Source organism: Martes martes (genome assembly GCF_963455335.1).
Source record: "Martes martes genome assembly, chromosome: 17".
NCBI classification, from domain to species: domain Eukaryota; kingdom Metazoa; phylum Chordata; class Mammalia; order Carnivora; family Mustelidae; genus Martes; species Martes martes.
The window spans coordinates 50,036,958-50,057,001 of NC_137905.1; the positions used below are offsets into that span (position 1 = coordinate 50,036,958).

Sequence of the window (20,044 nt, forward strand, 5' to 3'; positions counted from 1 at the left end):
CCCGGCGCGCCCTCCCAGACCTACTTTGTGCTTGGATTTCCTCCTCTTCTTCGACCTCCTCTTCTCCTTCTCCCGCTCTTTCTTCCGCTTCCGCTTCAGTCTCCTGTGCGACTTCTCCTCATCCGAGTCGCTATGGTGCTTCTCCCCCTTTTCCTTCCGGCTCCTCTCGGGCCCTCCAGAGGTGTCCTGAGTCTCCTCAGCCCCATCATCTTCCAATTCACCTTCTTCCAACTCACCATCTTCCCTATAAACCAACCCCAAAGCCAATATGAACCCACGGTGTGAGAGGAGACGTCCGCAGGCCCCAGGCTGCCCGCCGCTCACAGCCCGGCTGCTGTGAGCAAGGCCTTCCTCGAGAGGACATAAGGGCCACTGCCTCTCGTCCCACCCTGCACCCTCCCCGCCAAAAAAGGGCTGTGCCCGCTTTTGTGTCACCTGGCTTGGGGTGGGGGGAGCGACACCATCGGAATTTAAAGGTACTGACACTGATACCAGGACAACTCTAAGCCACGATCTCTCAAAGTGCTCCAAAGGACTAGGGTTCTAAGAAGAAAGGTGACAAGGTTCTGTGGTCAAATGAGGTGAGGAAAGTCCCATCCTGGGGCTTCACCGTGCTTAATGCACTAACACAAGTTCCCAGATGTCTTACCATCAAGAAACCTGTAAAACCCTGTGTTCGAGCATTTCCAAAGCTTACTCGCCACAGAGGTTGCTTATCTCAGGGGACACAGACCAGCCACGGTTCCCAAGTGCAGGGGTGCATGGTGGCCTGAGGTCACTGGCGAGCCCTGGGAAGCTGAGGCTGGTGGTTGTGGACAGTGGAGACAGGGCCGCGGCTCTGAACCAGGGGCGGCCCCCACACTCCGGGGCCCTACCCACCGTCAGGCCTGGACTGCACCTGAGGATGTGAAATGTATTTTACCAAAGCCCCATAAAGAAGCGTGAGTGAGCAGCTCTGGTTTCAACGTCTGAGCCACACCCTTAGCTGCACAGCTCTGCGCTGTGGCGTGGGGGGCAACCAAGCAGCTGGAGAAGGGGAAGGGGTAAGGGAAGGGTCCCAGACCCCTCCTGAGGTCCTCTCCTAACAGCTGTGAGCGCACCCCTTCTGTGGGTACACTGCTCTGAACCCAGGGATCCCTTCTGGCTCCCCTTCCTACAGATTTCCTGACTTTGTCACCTCCCCCCCAATGACCCCCATCCCTACCCTAGTACTTGAAAAAATAAAAGCACTCTCCAGACACTGCCAACAGGACATTCTAAATGTCTCACTATCTGCAGGGTGGGGTGGAGGTGAGGGGATGCATGGGGTTAAGGAGAAAAGTCACTGGAAAAAGAATCCAGTTTTTAGCCAAACCCACGGACACATTCTCGTACGCAAGTACAGGAGTTGGTTGAAAAAAAATTAATTAAGTTTTCAAATCTTTTAAAACCTCCCAGAGTTCCTCCTGCATGACCAGGGAAGAGTATGTGTGAGACTATGAAAGTTCCTTCCTTCTCTATGAAATAAGACCGCAAATGAAGATGAAGAGAACAGAAACAGTGGCGTAATGAATCCGGGACCCAAACGGCTACCCACAACGGAACGAACCCAGGCAGCAAAGACCTCACTGCTCAGACGAGACCAGGGCCAGTGTGAGAACAAGCCCACCAGGCGAGCGGGTGCCCAGCGCCCCTGCAGGTCCTACCGGTCTGTGTGCAGAAACACCACACTGGTGACTCTCCCAGAGCCCCTCGTGCCATCCCCTTTGTCCAGATGTCAAGGATGGGGACAAGAGGAGGCTCTCTTTACTCTCATTCCCAATTCAATGGGGTCAGGTCGGCTTAAAACCCAAGTGGTCCCAAACCCACAGATACCCCAGCAGAGATCAAGGGCAGCTCCCACAGACACAATGCAAGACACAAAATTTGCTCTGATGTTTCAAAGGAAAACAAGACAGGAAGGTGACCATTGGACGCATCGTGTGGCTTCCTTGCAAACCGCCAAGTTGGGGGGCGGAGGAGTCAACCCCACAGGAAGATGTGGAGCAAAGCTGGGAGGAGCCAGCATTCCTGACAAGTGAGGCACCTTCTGGCAGGGGCCTGGGTGCAGCCCACGGAACAGGGTGTGGGACGGAGCTGCCTGGGCTGGAGTGGCCTTGCCCTTAGTCAAAGTACGACTGACTGGGGAAACTGGTTTCCGTGAGCCAGCCAGCCAGAGGGAGTGGCTGTTAAAGGGCAGCCTGGCACACTCCCCGCCGCCTGGAGCTGTGGACACCCCAGGGAGGGGGGTGTTATTACTGGAGCAAACACGATGCGTGTCCCTGCTGGGAACACCGTGGGCAGGCCCAGTCGCCACACCCCAGGAGAAAACACAGGGAGGTGCGGCCAGACCATACAGACGGACATTATGGAGCTGAGGAAGGCCCAGAGACAAACCAGAAAGAGAGGCAGACCTGCCATGAAGAAAAGCTAAAAAGAGCATCACTCTTCACAACAGTCTGGACAGGAAAAAAGGGCAGAGGGACACGGTGAAAATTACCCAGAAGCCCAGGGCAAGCAGGGGTGGAGGGAACATGGGGAGACAAGAATGGCCCCCAGAAGCCCCGGTTCCAGAAAACAAGGTTCCAATAGCAAGACCCCTCTGACCCTCTTGTTTCCAGACAGGAGGATTTCAAAGGGAGAGGAGGTGAAAGGACTCATCAGAAGCAGACAGCCCAGACACTCCCTCACCCCCGCCCACTCGGGGGAGGACACCACGACAGGGCAGAGAAAGGTCGTGCCCAAGGTCAGCAGGGGCCACCGCCCCTGTCCTCCTGCTACACACCGGCTGGCTGGATAGCACAGGCCAGTCTCCGTCTAACACCTGGGGAAAGGGCACAAAGACCATCCAAGCAACTCCAAAGCCTTGACGGTGGCCAAGAATGATCCCAGAAGGCGGCCTTTTCATTCCAAAGCACTTCCCAAAGCAGGGAAGGACAGCACTCAAATCCGCCCTATGAAGACCCTGGGCCAAGCATGGAGTCTTTCACTCCAACACCTCTGGGAACCTGGGCTCAGCGACAATCTAGCACACATTTTATAAAACAGGGGTGAATACTCAGAACTTTGTTTCCTGAGACGGACCTGGGAGAAACTGAGAAATAAACAGTATAAAAACCAACAGCTGGTGACTTACGAAGGGAAACGGGAGACTGGAGGGGACAGAGACGGGGACACTCCAGTGACCAGTGTGCATTCTCGGCACCATCCGGCCATGCTGTGCTCTCAAGCTTCTCAGAGCCCCGGGCTGACCTCTGGTCACCCGCAGGGTCACCCCTCTGCTACCGCGGGAAACTCGCAACTCGCCGCTCAGTGTCCTGCATGAATATGGGATCTGTTTCAAGAGGAGAAAGAGGACAAAAAAAGACAAGACGACCAAACCCACTGGGACCGGGGGAGAAATCCTGGGGGGGCACAGACACGCCCCGCACAAAAGCAGTCTCCACAAACAGCAGCCTGGCTTCAGTGGTGCCACTTCCCAGACTGCCAGCAAAACCCATGTCAGAGTGGGATTAAACACCGAGGGAGCGCGCCTAATAGACTGTGACATAATCCCTCAAGAAAAGTGGGGGAAGCCCCGTCGCGCTAATCATTTCAATCTAGACCTGCCAAGCCCTCTTGAGACCAGCACGCAGGAGAAAGCCTGCGGCGTCAGCCGGAGCCGGGACGACCTTATTCCCAGAGCCTGGACTGGCAACGTCCCAGCATGGCTGCCCTGGGGTTGGCCTGCCAGGGCCATTAGGGACGGGAAGCCAACCAAGCCGGGGGACTGCCTTGGAACCGGCACCCAGGAGGGAATGGGCAGAGGCCAACGACTTGCCGAGGGTCAGAGCTGTCTCGTGCCTCCTGGACCAAGCTTCCAGGGCATTTAAATTTCCATTCACAGAGCTGGTGACAGCCAGCTCCTCCTCTTGGGTCAAAGACCAGATCTGGACACCCATTCTAAGGACTGCCCATTTGGCCACTCCACGGGGCACGTTAGAGTGCTGAATTCATCATACACCATGGGCTTGGCCAAAACAGAACTGGGTAAAGAAACCTCAGGATTCAAAGCAGGCGGGCCCTAGCCACCAGCCTACAGATTCAGGCATGGGGCTCCGTCCTGCGGGCTGAGTGACAACCAGCTCTGCTGGTTCCCTAGCAGCGCTCTTGGCATGATTAACTTAGCCTTGGTTTTCCCATCTGTGGAATGGGAGAACTGTGGTACCTACAAGGATTTTTCGGGTTAAATGAAATAACATGGATAAAGCCGTTGACGTGAGAAAGGTACCAACTACCAGATGAAAAGTAGCTACTGGTTTCAAGAACCAGCTACCACGAGCATGCCTCTGCATGGATAACCCTGAAGTGGCCCGGATGCTCACTGGAAAGCATCTTCTCTATGGTATAGCTAAGGCCAGGGCCCCTTGGGGGCCACCGCTAACTGCTGGCCAGCTAGTCCCCACTTCACTTGGCCCCACCGCGCATACGCAGTTGTCTCCCGACAAATCCCGCTGCTGAAACTGACAAACCAACATCTCCCCTTCCTCAGCTCTGATCTAGCTGGTAAGAGAAAGTAACCAAGTGGATGACCCGGAAGGAAAGACACAGAGAGAGCTGAGCCCCAGGAGGAATTGCCAAAGGCCCCCTAAAAAAAAGGGCGCCTGGATGGCTCAGTGGGTTAAGCCTCTGCCTTCAGCTCAGGTCATGGTCTCGGGGTCCTGGGATGGAGTCCCGCATCGGGCGCTCTGCTCAGTGGAGAGCCTGCTTCCCTCTCTCTCTCTGCCTGTCTCTCTGCCTGCTTGTGATCTCTCTCCCTCTCTCTGTCAAATAAATAAATAAATAAATTAATTAATTAAAAAAAAAAAAAAAACGAAGCTGCCCAACATGTAAATTCTCTAGACAAGAGATCTGGATGGAAGCTGCAAGGCGCCCGGGTTTGTGGGTCAATCTGGGTTACGAAATAAAAGGGGGGAGAGGAGTGCGCCAAAAGAAAAAGAAAAAAAAAAAAAAAAGGTGGAAACTCATGGGGGCAGTGGCTGTTACCTGAAGATCATGAGAGCCCTTGACAAGAGGCAGCTAGGTTAATGTGAAGGTCAGGGTTATGATCATTAACTGCCCAAGCGCTCAACAAATCGCCTGGGTAGGCTCTGAATGACCTATTAACTAGGGACAAAATTATAAAATTAAAAGGAGGCTCTGCCTCTTCAAATGTCTAACGACAGGCCTAAACACAGAAGTCCCCAAAGTCCCCAAATCGACGTGTGGGGCAGTTGTTTACTAGGAAGGAGTGAAGGCATAGAGCCTTTCCCTCCACTGACAAGGAGGTGGGACAGCCCCAGGGGTGGGGAAGAACCTCACTGAGGGATTTTCAGAGGCAGGAAATTCTTGAAATAAGCCTCTGGGTCCTGCACATGTTTTTCAGTGTCCTTACTACCTAGGTTCATCAACCAGAAATCAAGAGTAAATGGGCTCTGTGTCTCCGTTTCGCTCAACATTCTCAGGTGGGGTCGCAGGAGACTGTGACATCACACCATTTTCATGGTAACATGCCCACATCATAGACACCACCCCACCTGAGCAGACTAGCACAAACCAAGCAGGGGAGAAGAGAAGCCCGACAACCACCAACACCCCGAGCCGCCCGCTTCAACAACGTGAGCAGAAGGGCCTGTCCAGGGTTGGGATTCAGCCAGGAACACACCTACCGCCAAAACAGAGAAATGTGAACCAGGTCTGGGTATTTCAGATATTGAGTAATTACTGTTAATCTTGCTAGAGAGGATCACGGTTTTGTGGTTCTATTTTAAAAAAAGATCTTTAAGCTAGAAATATGTGCTGAAGAGTATGCAGGTGGGATGAGGTGAAATCTGGGATCTGCTTTAAAATATCCAGGGCAGATGGAGGATGTAGGGAGACGAAGCAGAATTGGCAAAACGTACGTAACTGTTGAAACCGGATGGGTGATGGTCCTTCTCCTCTCATGAAAATGCCAGAAAACTTCCATAGTAAGTTAAAAAAAAAGAAACAAAGAAATAAAGACGATGGTCTAGGTGGGGTCAACCTCAGCAAGGTGAGGAGAGGCTGTCAAGGAAGGCAGAGACCTGGAGTCTGGGGTCGGGGAAAATGGGGTGGAGGGAGGCTTCATCATTCCTCATCAAGTCCTTACCTCTTGCCCTGATTTCCGCAATGACAAAACCTGCCTGGATACTTGAGGGTCTTTGACACCAAAAGCAGTTGGAAGTACTCATTACGAACATTCTGTATTAGCCACCTCCAAGCCAGGCCCCATACTACTGAACTACCTTCTACTTATCTCACACCAAGGTTCAGTAACAAACCTACATGGGTCGTGGGTCCTCAGCATCCCATTTTACAGAGAGGCTGGAAGAGAAGAAATCTGCCTGTAGGGTCAAGACAGGAAGAAATGAAACTGGACCAAGTCCTGGGCTCTCTGACTCCAGGCCCAACTCTGAACCTCTACCTTTGAGATAATTAGAAATTATCTGACAGAGAACAATTAACTCAGCGGGCCAACCGACAAAATTCCTGCCCTGAAATTCGTAACTAGGCTGGCAAAAATAAGACAGATGCACAGAAAACGGATTAAATGAAACAGTATCCCAAGAAAGGCCAAAATGAAGTATTAAGACACTGGGCGAGGTCCTTAACACTCTTGCATCCGGGGGCTTTCAACTGCGAAGTGAGGGGTGCCTGGGTGGCTCAGTCAGTTGGGCAGCTGCTCTCTGCCCGGGGCACGACCCTGGGATGGAGCCCAGGATCAGGCTCCCTGCACAGCAGGGAGTCTGCTTCTCCCTCTCCCTCTGCGCCTCTCTCTCATATAAATAAAGACAATCTTAAAAAAAAAAATAATCGGGGCGCCTGGGTGGCTCAGTAGGTTAAAGCCTCTGCCTTCAGCTCAGGTCATGATCCCAGGGTCCTGGGATCGAGCCCCGCATCGGGCTCTCTGCTCAGCAGGGAGCCTGCTTCCTCCTCTCTCTCTGCCTGCTTCTCTGTGATCTCCATCTGTCAAATAAATAAATAAATAAATAAATCTTAAAAAAAAAATCAACTGCGAAGTCAAGGCAAAGACAGAACCTCTGAAACAGATGAATCCTCAGGGGAAGAATTCCCTGAGACCATGTGACTCAAGTGCTTAGCACTACCCTGGCCCAGGGTAAATCTTTCAGAGGAAAAACTATTAGGAGGAAAACCTCTATTTTCCCTCTATTAGGAGGAAAAACTGTTATGTGAAGACATGAGGCAAATACAGTCCTTCCAACATCAAATAAAGGGAACTGGGACATTCAGAACTCTGACCAAAGACTTTGGATAGTTCAGGGAATAAGGAGGACACAGGGCCAAGGAATCCTAGCCAAAACCCAAGTAAAGGGGCTTCTCTCCAGAAGGACAGAAAGCAAGGGGAATCCCAGAGAAGGAAATTCCCGAATCGTCCAACACCAGAAGGAATGCTTCATCCCAAAGGGTGTGGCGTCCGTACTGGGGTTGGTCCAAGCACACAAACCCTCTTGGAGCATTTCTGCAGAGCTTCAAACCCATCGAAAAAACACCTGGCCTGCCAGAGGAGTCTCACCGAACCAAGGGGCATTTCCTTTGCCTGAGCAGCTCCACTCCACTCCCACACTTAACACGGCTCCTGTTCCTGATAAAGATCTCTCTCTGATCCAAGTTCCTCCTGTCAGATAAATCTCTGAAATTGGCTTCTCGGCAACAGTTTCTTTTTTTCTTTTTTTAAGATTTCATTTATTTATTTGACAGAGAGAGACACAGCGAGAGAGGGAACACAAGCAGGGGGAGTGGGAGAGGGAGAAGCAGGCTCCCCGCCAAGCAGGGAGCCCAATGCGGGGCTCGGTCCCAGGACCCTGGGATCATGATCTGAGCCGAAGGCAGATGCTTAACGACTGAGCCACCCAGGCGCCCCACAACAGTTTCCTAACCACCTTCTCACGGCAGCCATACTTTAGACTGCTTACAGCTGGAAAGATGCTGGTTCTCATCCAAAGAGGCCTGATTTTTCTTTTTTTTTTTTTTTTTAAAGGAGGGCTGATTTCTATTATTCCAGAAAGGAAAAGCAAATCACTGAACTTGGGAACCAAGATTCTTCCTTGTCTGTAACTTTTTCTGGAGAAATGTTTGGTTCCACTCAACGTACGTTCAACTAAGACAAAGGATTTGTATTTTCAACTCAAAAGAAGCTGGGCCTCAGATGAGGAAGACTCCGTGTTCACACACCGCTCAAGAGTTGAAGGAGATCTACATTACCCATACGCAACACTTTGTGAACTTCCAGGCAACTGTGGGCTCCCGGAGGGCCCAGTGGAGGCTGGCAGTCACCTGACTTTCCAAGGGCGCAGCACAGGGCCAGGCTCAGACTGGCTGGGCCCCTGTGATGTACTCCACACAAACGCAGCAGCAACCTCAGCCCTGCACACCCGCGTGGCCAGCTCCATCAACATGGACACTGGGCCCATTCCCAGGCAGCAACGTGGATTACCGTACAACTCTAAGGAGGTGATGGAGGGCTTGTCTTTAATGGAAAACTCATTTGCTGAGTGTTTCTCAAGGGCCCCAAGAAGCCAGAGGGGGGACAAAAGCCCACACGTGAAAGTGGCCAGCAGTCGGCACCCCCCAGGGAGGGGGCCCATCTCCGTTGCCAAGAAGCTAGGGTCCCTGGGGCTGCTCTGGTGTGCTCCTCGATGGCAGGGAGGGCCTGGAATCCCAAGGAAACCTAAACCCTCGAGTCTGTTAGGAAAATGAGGAGAGCAATAACCCAAGCCACCTGCAAAGGACATTGAGCCAAGTGCCACTCAGGTCTGCCCCGGCTCCCCGGGGTCGGGCCCTAGAAGGGATGTGTCAGCTGTGATCGGCTTCCACACTAGCTTCAGGAAGTTTCTGGCTACTTCTAATAAACGAAAATCCCTTAATTTTAAGATTCGAAAGGCCAGGCTCGGGGCCTCTACGGGCAGTGGAAGGAGTGGAACACAGGGCAGACGGAGCTATACCAGGTCACGAAGGGACAGCACAACCCTCTCTCTCTCTCAGGCCTGCTTTTTTTTTTTTTTTTTAAATAAGTTAAAGTAAGCTCTACACCCAAGGTGGGGCTCGAACTGACTACCCCAAGAGCAAGAGATGCATGCTCTACTGACTGGGCCAGCGAGTCGGGACCAACTTTAAAGGGAGTACCTGTACTCCCTGCCATGCTTTCCCACCACCTCCGCCACAACAGAAATCACAGCAGCTGCTGGGTAGGTAGTAGGCACATCACAGCGGAGGGCGGGAGGGGGTGGGGGGAGCAACCTTCTCTTTAAAGGGCCAAAGAGTACATACTGTAGGCTTTGAGGGCGACAAAGTCTCTGTCCCAACAACTCAACGCTGCTGTTCAACACAAAAGCAGCCACAGACCATATAAATCAATGGGCGTTGCTGTGTTCCAATAAAACTTTACTCCGAATTAAAAAAAAAAAAAAAAGCCAGGTGGGCAGGCTTTAATGGGAGAGCCACAGACTCTCCATCCCTGTCTTATCAGAAGTGACTTTTAAACTCTGACCTTGACCCACATTTCCTCCTTTACATTCCTCCCAAACAAGTCTTCAGAACGTTTTGGGGTACCCTGCTTTTTTCTATCCTCTCTCATTTCTATGTGTTTCAAATGCAGGAGACAAATCAATAAATGGGACTTTGTATCCTACTAATGGCTGCACACTGCAATTTGAAAACATCAGCTCCAGGACAGCATTTGGGTAGAGAGCTTGGGTCTGGGTACAGGCTGCCCAGGGTTCTACCTCTGTCTCCACACCCCCTAGCTCTGTGACCTTGGACAAGTGACTTCATTTCTGTTTCCAATTCTCATTCTCAGCATAAGGCTGGGGTGAGCTATCACACCGGAAGCGCTCTGAAGGTCCCTGGCAGGTCATCTCTGCCCTTCTTATGACAAGAGACCCCGTCACATCTTTGGGAAGACTAAGTCAGTAACTCATGAGTACCACATCCACGCTGTCCACCGCTCCCCATCACCCGTCTTCCAGAAGGGGACCGACCCCAGCTTAGAGGAAACAAACGGAACCCATGCCCTTCTAGGCTTTATGCTTCTGGAGTTCACGGCTTCCGGGACCACTCGACAGGGACGACAGGGACGAGGGCATCCGGTGCTCAGCGAACCGGTGGGTTGGCCTGTGGCCCAGCCACTCAGCCTCACCCTGCAGTTCCTTTTTAGGGCACTTTCTCCTCAGGTGGGTACCGAGAGCTGCCACAGGGGCAGCAAACCCCTGACCCTGACCCTGACCCTGACCGTGGCCAAAAGCTGCAGGCGTCAGACATGGGAAGGAAACCCGAGGCCTGCTACAGGCGGTAACAACCTTTGCCCAAATCTAAATAAAGTCCGCAGGAGAGAAGAGCACGCTGCACACTCTGAAAACTTTTCTGCTCCAAGAAAAGCACGGGACAAGCCTGACTGCTGAATGAACAAAACCTTGACTGACTCAGCCCAATTACGGAGAGGCAGGGGAATCGTGGAGCTGAGACAGGCCTTGCTGGCTTCTGGAGACTCTAGAGAGCGACAGTCAAGGACTAAGATTAAGGGGATGTGACCAATGAGCAATGAGTTAGGTGCTACAGCCCTGCGCTCTCAGCTCTCAGGAGGTCTACACGGTCGGAGCACAATTCCAGATCCCAACTGCCAAAGACGAACACAGGAAGATCATCAGCATGAAGCTCAAGATACCAGGCTGTTCGGGCATCTGTAATAAGGGCGTCGAGAAAGCAAGACATGCCTTAAGATGGTTTCCACAGAGTTTCCACCCCGATCAGCTCCCTGCAATGAAATAAACTGGCCAGAAACCTGAGCTGGAAGATAAACCGACTTCCCTCAAAAACACAGATGTTATGCTTGCTTCTGTTTACACACCAGACTATAAATTCTACTTAGTTTTTTTTTTTCCCTTTAGTAGGGACAGCAAGAAGTTAAAGAAACCAAGATTCGCTGAATGCCAGGCATTGTGTGGGCGTCCCGCGTATGCCCACTTGACTGCAATGACCCTGAGAAACGGCCGTTATCCTTGGTGCCCACTGCAGGGAGAGCCAGGCCTGAACACAACCTTATCTGTCTCCAAAGGCCACACTGTTCCTTCCTATCCTGTTGCCACCTCCCGCGTTCAGATGTCACCACTTGCCTTACAAATAGGAGCTGAGTCACCAATTCACACAGATACGAATGCACCAAAATAAATAAATAAAATACACATGGAGGAAAAAAAAAGTACAAGACAGATTCTCTATTCTGAGCAATTTCGCCGAGAGACGCAAAACTACGCTCCCAGCAAATGTCCTTTATTGGAATAAAAAATTATTCCAACAGCAGGATGCGACTGCGTTTACACGAACCAAGGGCCCGTGTCTTCATTTTGTCACCAACTGATTGAGGCAGAAATGTAAAAACGGCCCGCATAGGCTCCTATCATTGCTAAGAAACCCTGCACCCTTCTTCCAGCACCGCCATCTTCTGCAACCATCAGAGCAAAATCGTTCCGTCGCAAAGATGTGGCTGATAAATCTGAAAAGCCCAATCCGGGAAAATCTCACTCCCCGCGGACAGTCCCGGTTTTACTTTGGACTTAGCCAAATGAACTTTAGAGGCCCACCCAAACAGGCAGCTTTTTCACTCTTTCCAGTTGGTTTTAATCATGAAACCAGCCTCAAATCATTGATTCTGACAAGACTCCCATCACCAATGAGCAGACGGCTCCCGCAGAGACTTGAATCAACTTCCTAAATGCCAACTACCAGGAACCCCAGAAACCAGCCTTTCGTCTCCCACTGTGGCAGGAGCTTTGTTGCCAAGGTACAGGCAAGCACCTTGCTCGCTTAGAAACGCAGCCACTCACTCACTGTTTGCTCTGAATGACTCTGTCACTCAACTTCCTACCCCGGGTCAGAACCCTCTGTTCTGGTACTAGACAATTTTGTCCACGGGGACCAAAAAGCAGGTTCTTCAGAATATAGTTTGACCAAGAGCTATCCACAGAGGCTGGGAAATAATTAGCGATTTTCACCATACAAGTATTTGCCGTAACTGGATCTGGCTTCTAGAAGATGGTTCTAGGGACTTAAAAGCCACAAAAACCTAGCAGAGGGGAACAGCAAATAAGGCCACCCTGAGACATCCATCTCTCCCCTACTGGGGCAGGGAAAAGATCTAAGAGAAAGGAGCAGAAGTGGAAGCATTATTGAAGGATAAACTACTAAGTCAGCCCAATATGGAATTGTCTACATTCAACTGGATGGACATGAACTCAAGAGTCAACCATTCAGCTCTAACGGGCCAGGTAGGCCAACGGCTGGGAAAGCCTTCGTTTCCACAGGTGCAGAACAGTTCCCCCTTGGGATCAACCTTCCTGGCCAAGCAAAAGCCACAGGGTTGTCCTTCTAGAAGAGCTCACTATACTTAAAAATCTTGGCTTGTCAAGAATCAAAAACTTAACCTTCTGAGCAAATCGAAACCCAATCTGGAAGATACAGGACAGTCTGTAAATCAGAAAGCCCTGTTGGGGGAATCCTCATTCTCTTTTGAGGAACGAATTTGAGGAGAGTAAAAAATGAAGGGGTTTTAGGACCAGAATATCCGTATTTTCATGGTCACAACTGGTTGTATTTCTACTGGGATATTTTAATTTGCTTTCCCATTAAGCCTCTCCCCAGAGAATATAACAATTTTAAAGATTTCAAGTGTCTAAGAGGTGCTGTTAAATCAGGGATTCTGAGTGACACCCTTTTTTTTTTCCCTTTCTTTGCAACATCCATTAATTTGAATTTTAACTAGTACTGGTACATCAGTTTCGGGGGGGAAAAAAAGGCAGTACTGTGACATTTCAAAAACAAAGACTATCAAAGTACAGTTTGACATAATTACTGGGGCTTCTTGGTTTTCATGGGAGGAGAGTCCTTTGAGAACGAAAAAAACAATAAACCCTTGTGTTGATATGCCTGAGTACTCTCTAAATGTTTGGGGAAATACTTTTAAGTTCAATGAATGACTGCTAAAATTTTCACTTACAAAAGAAGTAAAGTTAAACAAGCATCCTCCGACAACTTAGTCGCCCTCGAAACTTGGAAGGTTCCTCTGTTAGCATCCAGTTTCTGCACTTGGCTCCTGGAGGAGGAATTTCACCAAGGAGGGAAAACTTCAGATAAATGCAGTCCATTTTCGGCTGACCCTGTGCACTTGATCGTGTGTTCAGTTTGTGCTTCAGACATTTTTTTTTTGCAGGATACTGTACTGTGTGGACGCTTCTTCCTCCCACGACTGGTTTTACATACCTAAGATCACCACTTCACAGCAGTTAGGTTGTGAGGATATGGAGAGAAAGAATAAAACCAGTGGCCCCACCAAATTGCAGTTTACAGTTCCTCATCCCAAAGTAAGTGAACTTTTTTTTTTTTCTCCTAAGAATGGGGGAAAAAAAAAAAGGAAACAGGATCTTTCGGAGGGGAAAACTGGGCTGTGTGTTAACAAAAAGTTTTCACTACCAAAGTACATCAGGGACCCAAAGTGGGCAAGACGGAAAATGGAACTTCAACGTGTTTTGTCTTTTAACAGAAGAACTTATGCTTGTAAAACACATCAGAAGTAGTGTTTGGTTCTGCAAGTCATTTCTGTTGCTGTTTTTATCTTGTATGTGTTGGGGGGCAGGGGGCTTGAGGAAGTGTTCTCTCCACCATGACTGGGCATGTTTGCATCAACTTTTCACGGTCAGGCATGTGCTTTCGAACAAAGGAACAGTGGAGACAGGGAGAGGAGATTGGGGCTTGACACGCGTTACAGATTTGGTGCTTAAACAGTACTTACAAATGACTTGCTTAATTTAAACGTCCATCACCATAAGAGACATTGGAGTAAAAGGAGCAAATTGGATCTACTTGAACCACAATCTTTGGGGGGGGGTGGAGGAGAGGGAGAACCTTAATTCGAATGCAAATATCATAAACCAAATTCAGTTAACCTCATCTCCTACAAATGGACCTGAAGTATCCACTTTCTTCAAAGATGAAGGCTGGAGACAAAGCAATGGACTGAAATGGAGAGGGATACCAAGGGCTTGAAAACATGGGCTTTTTACGTAAGTTTTTGTCACGTTACAGTAACGCTTTTTTTTTCCTTTGAGAAAACTGTGTACGACAAATTAAAAAAACTAAAGATCAAAAGGATGTGCAAGTCTTAAAGGGTTCAACTGGGTTTAGAATCCTGATTTGAACATATAAATTCACTCAAGCATCACTTTGGTCTAAAGGCAGGAGGAAGGCAGGCAGGAAAGGGACAAAAAGAGGGAGATAATTGAATTACTCAATAAAAGAGGCTACTTACCATCCCAACCCATTGTAAGACATACACTTCTGACATAAGAGAACTCCTTAGAGGTCGAATAAAGCGTGTAAGCACCTTTGAGTAATGCACCTGCCCCCAAGAGAGGGCCCGGAAGCCCAACGTGGGCTTAGCGCACAGACCTTTGCTAATCTGTTTATTTCCTTGAACTGGAAGCAGGCTGCGATGGGCTGCGATTCCCAGGACGATACATTTAATTAGAACAAAACAGAAAACAAAAAAAAATTTTTGTAAAAGCTCACCAAACTGCTGCACTTGTGTCTCTGAATGTGGGTGGCATTTCTTTTAAAAGGCAAAGTATGGTCTGTGAAGGAGAAAGGGAAAAGGGGAGGTGGAAGTGGGGAGAAGGGGCCGTGGTACCTGGCAAGGAAGCCCTAGCTGAGACCCCTAACTACGGGAAGGTCCTGAAAGCGACTCCCCAGCCCGGGCTGCTGTGGGGCAGCCATCTGTCCAGCGCGATCTCTTCCCCTCCCCACCCCCACTCCTCCTCAGACTGCCTTTACTGCCGGTGGAAAACCTCCTTCCATTCCCAAATTCACTCTCTAGACACCTCTTCCCCTGCCCCACCAGGAAAGGGAGGGCAAACCCTGCACCCCAACCCCCTGGAGCAAGGGAGACCGAGGCCCCAATCTTGCCCTGAAATGCGCCGGGCTGGCGCCTTTATCACCCTCCAGAAAAGGGTGTGGGGCAAACCCATTTCGCACTTAATAAAGGGGAAGGGGGGGGCGCTCCCTTTCACCCCCTGCCAAAGCACAAAAAAACCTCGTTTTCTCTCCCGGAAGGGATGGCGCCCCATTTTAGCCCGAAAGAGGAGGGAGCCCCATGAGAAAGAAGAGACCAACTTCCTCTCCCCTCCAAGGCAGGGAAACCAAACCTCCATCCCCCCACCAACCCCGCCAAAAACGCAGCACCTACCTACGAAAAACGAGGACACCCCTGCCTTTAAGAAAAACACGGGGAAGGGGCTTCTCCCCAAAGAGGGCAGGGGCTTCCATCAAGGGGGCTAGAGATCCGCCCCCCCCACCAATTTTGCCCTCTAGGGTATAGCTAGGAAACACCTCCCGCCAAAAAAAAGTGCGAGTGCCCCCACCCAAAGCACCCCCCCAAAAGGATGGAGAGAAAACTGAACGAACCCCCACTTTCTGCCTAAGAAAACTAGGGTACCTCTCCAAGTAGGGCAGGGCACACCTCCCGCAAGAGAAAGGATACTGCCAGGGACTGGGAGACCCCAACTCCAAACCCCTAAGAGCGGGGCTACTGCTGGAGATCCCCCCCCACCAAAAGGGTCCGGGAGCCCCTCCCCCATCCCCTTCCCCGAAGCCAGGCGACGGGCAGGCGGGCCCATGGCTGCCAGCTCCGGGCGCTGGGGCAGCCAGGACCCCCGTGAGCCTTCGCAGCCCCCCCCCAGCGCCCCCTCCCCAGGGCGGGCGGGCGGGCGCGGGGGTCCGGGGGGCGCCTCCTCACCTTCCCCTCAGCATGGCGCCCAAAAAAGACAGAGCGAGAGCGAGGGAGAGCGGGCGAGCGCCGCGAGGGGGGGGAAACGCATGAGGCCAGGAGAGAAAGCAAGCGAGAAAGAGCGAGCGAGCGAGAGACACCCACCGACCCCGCCCTTCCTCCTCCTCCTCCTCCTCCGCGGCCCGGCCCAACATGGCGGCCGCCCCCCTTCCTCCTCCTCCTCTTCCTCCCCCCGGGGACGCTGCCCCGGCCGGGCCGGGGGCCTGACCTGTCGTCAGGGAGCGGGAGGCGGTGGTGGAGGAGGTGCGGGGTGGCCGGGCAGGCGTCGGGGGAACACGGAGGAGGCGAAGGCGTTGATGGCGGCGGCGGCGATGGCGGCTGCGGCGACTCTGATGGTGGCGGCGGGGGGGTCCCGGGCGCGGCCTCCATAGTTCCTTTGGGGGGGGAGGGGATGTTAATGCACGAAAAAGGACTGCTTGGGCGTGGCGGGAGGGGCACACTTCAGCTCTGAGGGCTCCTGATAGGAATGGGTATATATTTTTTCGGTTTCGGAATCACCTCTGCGCCGACCTCCGCGTAGGCCGCGCGGCCTAGGCCTCGGCGGGCCGCTCGCCGCCTTTCTCCGCAGCCCGCCCCTGGGGTCACTCGCTCACGGGCGCGGGGCCCTCATCGGGGCGAGAGCCCCCACACACACCTCCCCCGCGGGCCCGGAGGTGGGGGACCCGGGGGACACGGACACTGGTGGGTGGTTGGGTGTAATTAGCGCGGGCCGCGCGCGATGGAGCAAGCGAGGGGGGAGGGGAGAAGAGGAGAGCGAGCGAGGGGGGTTAAAAAAAAGGATTTTAGGGAGAGAGGAAACGGGCCGCGGAGACGGGCCGACTGTCTGTCTGCCCGCCCTAGGTGCCCCGGCTGCTCGGCCCCCGCCGCAGTCAGAAATTCACACAAAATGGCGGCTCGGCCCGGAGGAGCCGAAAGGCTGAGGCGGGAGGAAGGGCGAGGTGGGAGGGGGAACTGGGAGGCGGAGGCGGAGGCCGCGTCACGTGGAGGAGAGGGGCACAGGTCCTCTCCCGAAGGCCGGCGGAAAGAGCCGAAGAGAGAGAGTGAGGCCGAGGCCAGGCGGAAAAAGCCGAAAGCCGCAGAGCGGGAGACTTTGGTGGGGGGGGGGAGCGGAAAGAGCCGAAGTGGCGATGGGGGTGTGGCTAAAGGATATGTGAAAAGTCGCGGGGGCCGGAGGTAGCCGAAGTGGACGAGGACCGGGTTTGGGCGGGGGAGAAAAACAAGGAACTGAGACGATCCGGAAGGAGCCGAAGGCGGCCCGAGGTGGGTGGCAGGAGGCGGAACTGGCCGAAAGGAGGATTTAGACGGAAAAGGCCGAAGGGCGGGGCTCGGGAGGCGATTCAGAGTAAAAGAGTGGGAAATTCGCCCGAGAGCAAGCGAACCGAAAATTGCCAGCTTGAGGGAAGGCGGGAAGAGCCGAAAGTTTTAGGTGGGAGAGTGGGAGGAAAAGGATTCGGGCTACGAAGAGAAAAAAAAATAACCGAAAGCTGGAGGCCGGGTGCCGTGAGTTGTAGGTTTCCGGAGTCGGGCCGGCCCGGAGCTGACGTCATTAGAGACCTCGGTCGGTGACGTCACTCTGGGGCGGTGCGAAAGGGGCGGACCTTGGTACTGCCTCCAGGAAGTTTCAGAACTTGGAGCTTGGTACCGGGAAGGCTCCCAATAAATGCTCCACGAGAGAGCTATTTACCGGGTTCAACCAGTGTGCAGACGTAAAGCCCTTTGACCCTCACAGCTATGCAGAGAGGAACTGATACTTCCATTCAGGGGATGCAAACTGAATCCTAGTGTTTAAATAATTGTCTCAAAATCATAGTATTAGACTGAAAGAGAGTCTGAGGAATTTTAATCAGTGCCGGCATTCCATTGCCTCCTCCAAAAATTCGTTCAGTCCTCTTTACATCCAAGGATCTTTAGTGCTTTTATGAGTTTCTTGCACAATGCCAAGCTCCGCGATGGGAACATTCTATCTCCCTGGAGCTGAAAAACCCATAACGCCCCGGGGTGACCAGGGAGCGGGGGAGGGACTGGTGATTAGAAGGGAGACTCTATTATTTGGAGGGGAGGTGGCGCCCTGGGCAGGGTGGTTCAAGTTGAGATAGGAAGGAGAAGAGAAAGTTCCAGATGGCGGAAATAGCTTATTTCAGACCTGGCCAAGTGAAGGAGCATTTAGGTTCCAGGAACAGGAAAAATCAATAATTAAAAAATGCCTCGGGGCGCCTGGGTGGCTCAGTGGGTTAAAGCCTCTGCCTTCGGCTCAGGTCATGATCCCAGGGTCCTGGCATCGAGCCCCAAGTCGGGCTCTGTTGCTTCCCCCTCTCTCTGCTTGCCTCTCTGCCTACTTGTGATCTGTCTGTCAAATAAAAAAAAAAAAAAAAAAAGCCTCAAGGGGTGTGAAAGATAAACCTGGAGGTGAAGGCACCGAGTCATTTCCTGGTATATTAACCCTCCCAAAAAGGAAAAAATGTCCCAAACGTGGTCTGGGACTTAAGCTTTTTGTAAGAGTAATTTACAAGCTCTTTGAGGTCATTTGCTTTCCTAATAAAAATATTGAAGCCGTTTGTGAATGAATTTTGATGGTATGAAATTTGTCCTGGGAAACCAGTGGTCCACCCACTTGAGAGCAGACTGCCTGCCAGTCAAGACTCATAACCTTCAATCTTTTTCTTTTCTTCTGGATCTAATCTATAATCTCATGATGGTTATTTAACCATTCTCTTCTCCCATCAAGTGTCCTTACCGTGAATAAATTTCTAATTCAGCCACAAGAGACCTTTTTTCCCCTTTCACTCATGATTGTAATAAAATGTTGGCACATGCTTTTAACTGAATTGTCCAGAAGTTTTCTTTAACACAAGATTAGTGGAGCAGGGCTGTAAGAATGGAAAAGGAAATGCTGCAAATCCTCTTTCCTCGTCCGTGCCTTGATTTCTGAACGCCGTGTATTCTAGTTATGGACGAAACAACACTGGGTGAGAACTTAGACCACATGGAGGACAGGACCCCGTCCTTTCAAGCTGTGGTCTCCAGCTGGTGCCATCTCTGAAGCTTCAGCAGGCCATTCCAGAATTCTAGACGGCCATCTGCTTTTAGGTAATGAAGAAAATGAGAGGGCGCCTGGGTGGCTCAATCGGTTAAGCGTCTGCCTTGGGCTCAAGTCATGATCTCAGGGTCCTGGGATCTAGCCCCGCATGGGGCTCTCTGCTCAGTGGGAAGCCTGTTTCCCCCTCTCTCTCTGCCTGCCTCTCTGCCTACTTATGATCTCTGTCCAATAAAAAGAAAGAAAGACAGTTAAAAAAAAAAGGAAAGAAAATGAGAACATCAGCAAATCCCATGAGGCAAAAAGATTTCTCTATGCCTTTTCAGTGTCCCACTAGAATACTGTCTAATACTGTCAAGACCTTCTAACATTCTAGATGTCACTTTTTTTTAAAGATTTTATTTATTTATTTGACAGAGATCACAAGTTGGCAGAGGGAGTGGGGGAAAGCAGGCTCCCTGCTAAGCAGAGAGCCCCATGTGGGGCTCGATCCCAGGACCCTGAGATCTTGACCTGAGCTGAAGGCACAGGCTTAACCCACTGAGCCATCCAGGTGCCCTTAGATATCACTTTTTTTTTTTAAATTTACTTATTAGAGAGAGAGCACAAGTTGGGGCGGGGGGAGAGGGAGAGAGGACAGAGGGAGAGGCAGAGGCAGACACCGTGCTGATCCCAAGAGCCTGGGATCATGACCTGAGCGGACAGAGCAGACTGAGCCACTAAGGCGCCGCAGCCTTAGAACTTTCTTGGCTGATGAGTAAGAGCAAGAGGGTTGCAAGTTTTAGCAACTTGCCCTTTGTTTTAGTAAAGAAACTATCCCCCAAATTCCAAAATTCCTCCTCTGGACCTCTAAAATGTCTCTAAGCTTGGCAGACACTTATATTTTTTCCAAGACGAAATCTTCTGTAATGGCCCTGCGTCTGACCAGTGCTTCCCTGGTGCCTGTTTCTACTCTGGGAACATCATGTTTCTGGCAAAGGATTTTATTTTTCTACTTACGGGGGTGGCTCTCGGATGTCTTCCTTTCACCATAAATGAGGGGAGCTTTACACAGAAGTCATTACACCAAGTGGAAGAAACACCAGAAGTTGGCTCCAGCCTCT

General features: G+C 51.5%; 1 protein-coding gene across 4 annotated transcripts in view; it reads right to left on the reverse strand.

The window, feature by feature from the left end:
- ZC3H4 (zinc finger CCCH-type containing 4) overlaps window positions 1–18,720 on the reverse strand; it is a 43,460-nt gene extending 24,740 nt beyond the window's left edge. The window contains exons 1-3 of one of the 4 annotated variants that reach the window (XM_080828178.1): window positions 16,406–18,720; window positions 16,116–16,281; window positions 25–244 (exon numbers count right to left, since the gene is read on the reverse strand). In XM_080828178.1, coding sequence (XP_080684304.1) covers window positions 25–244; window positions 16,116–16,276 — 381 coding nt within the window. In that variant the 5' untranslated portion in view covers window positions 16,277–16,281; window positions 16,406–18,720. The other 3 variants (XM_080828180.1, XM_080828179.1, XM_080828181.1) reach the window with 3 other exon arrangements.
- Window positions 18,721–20,044: the final 1,324 nt, after the last annotated feature.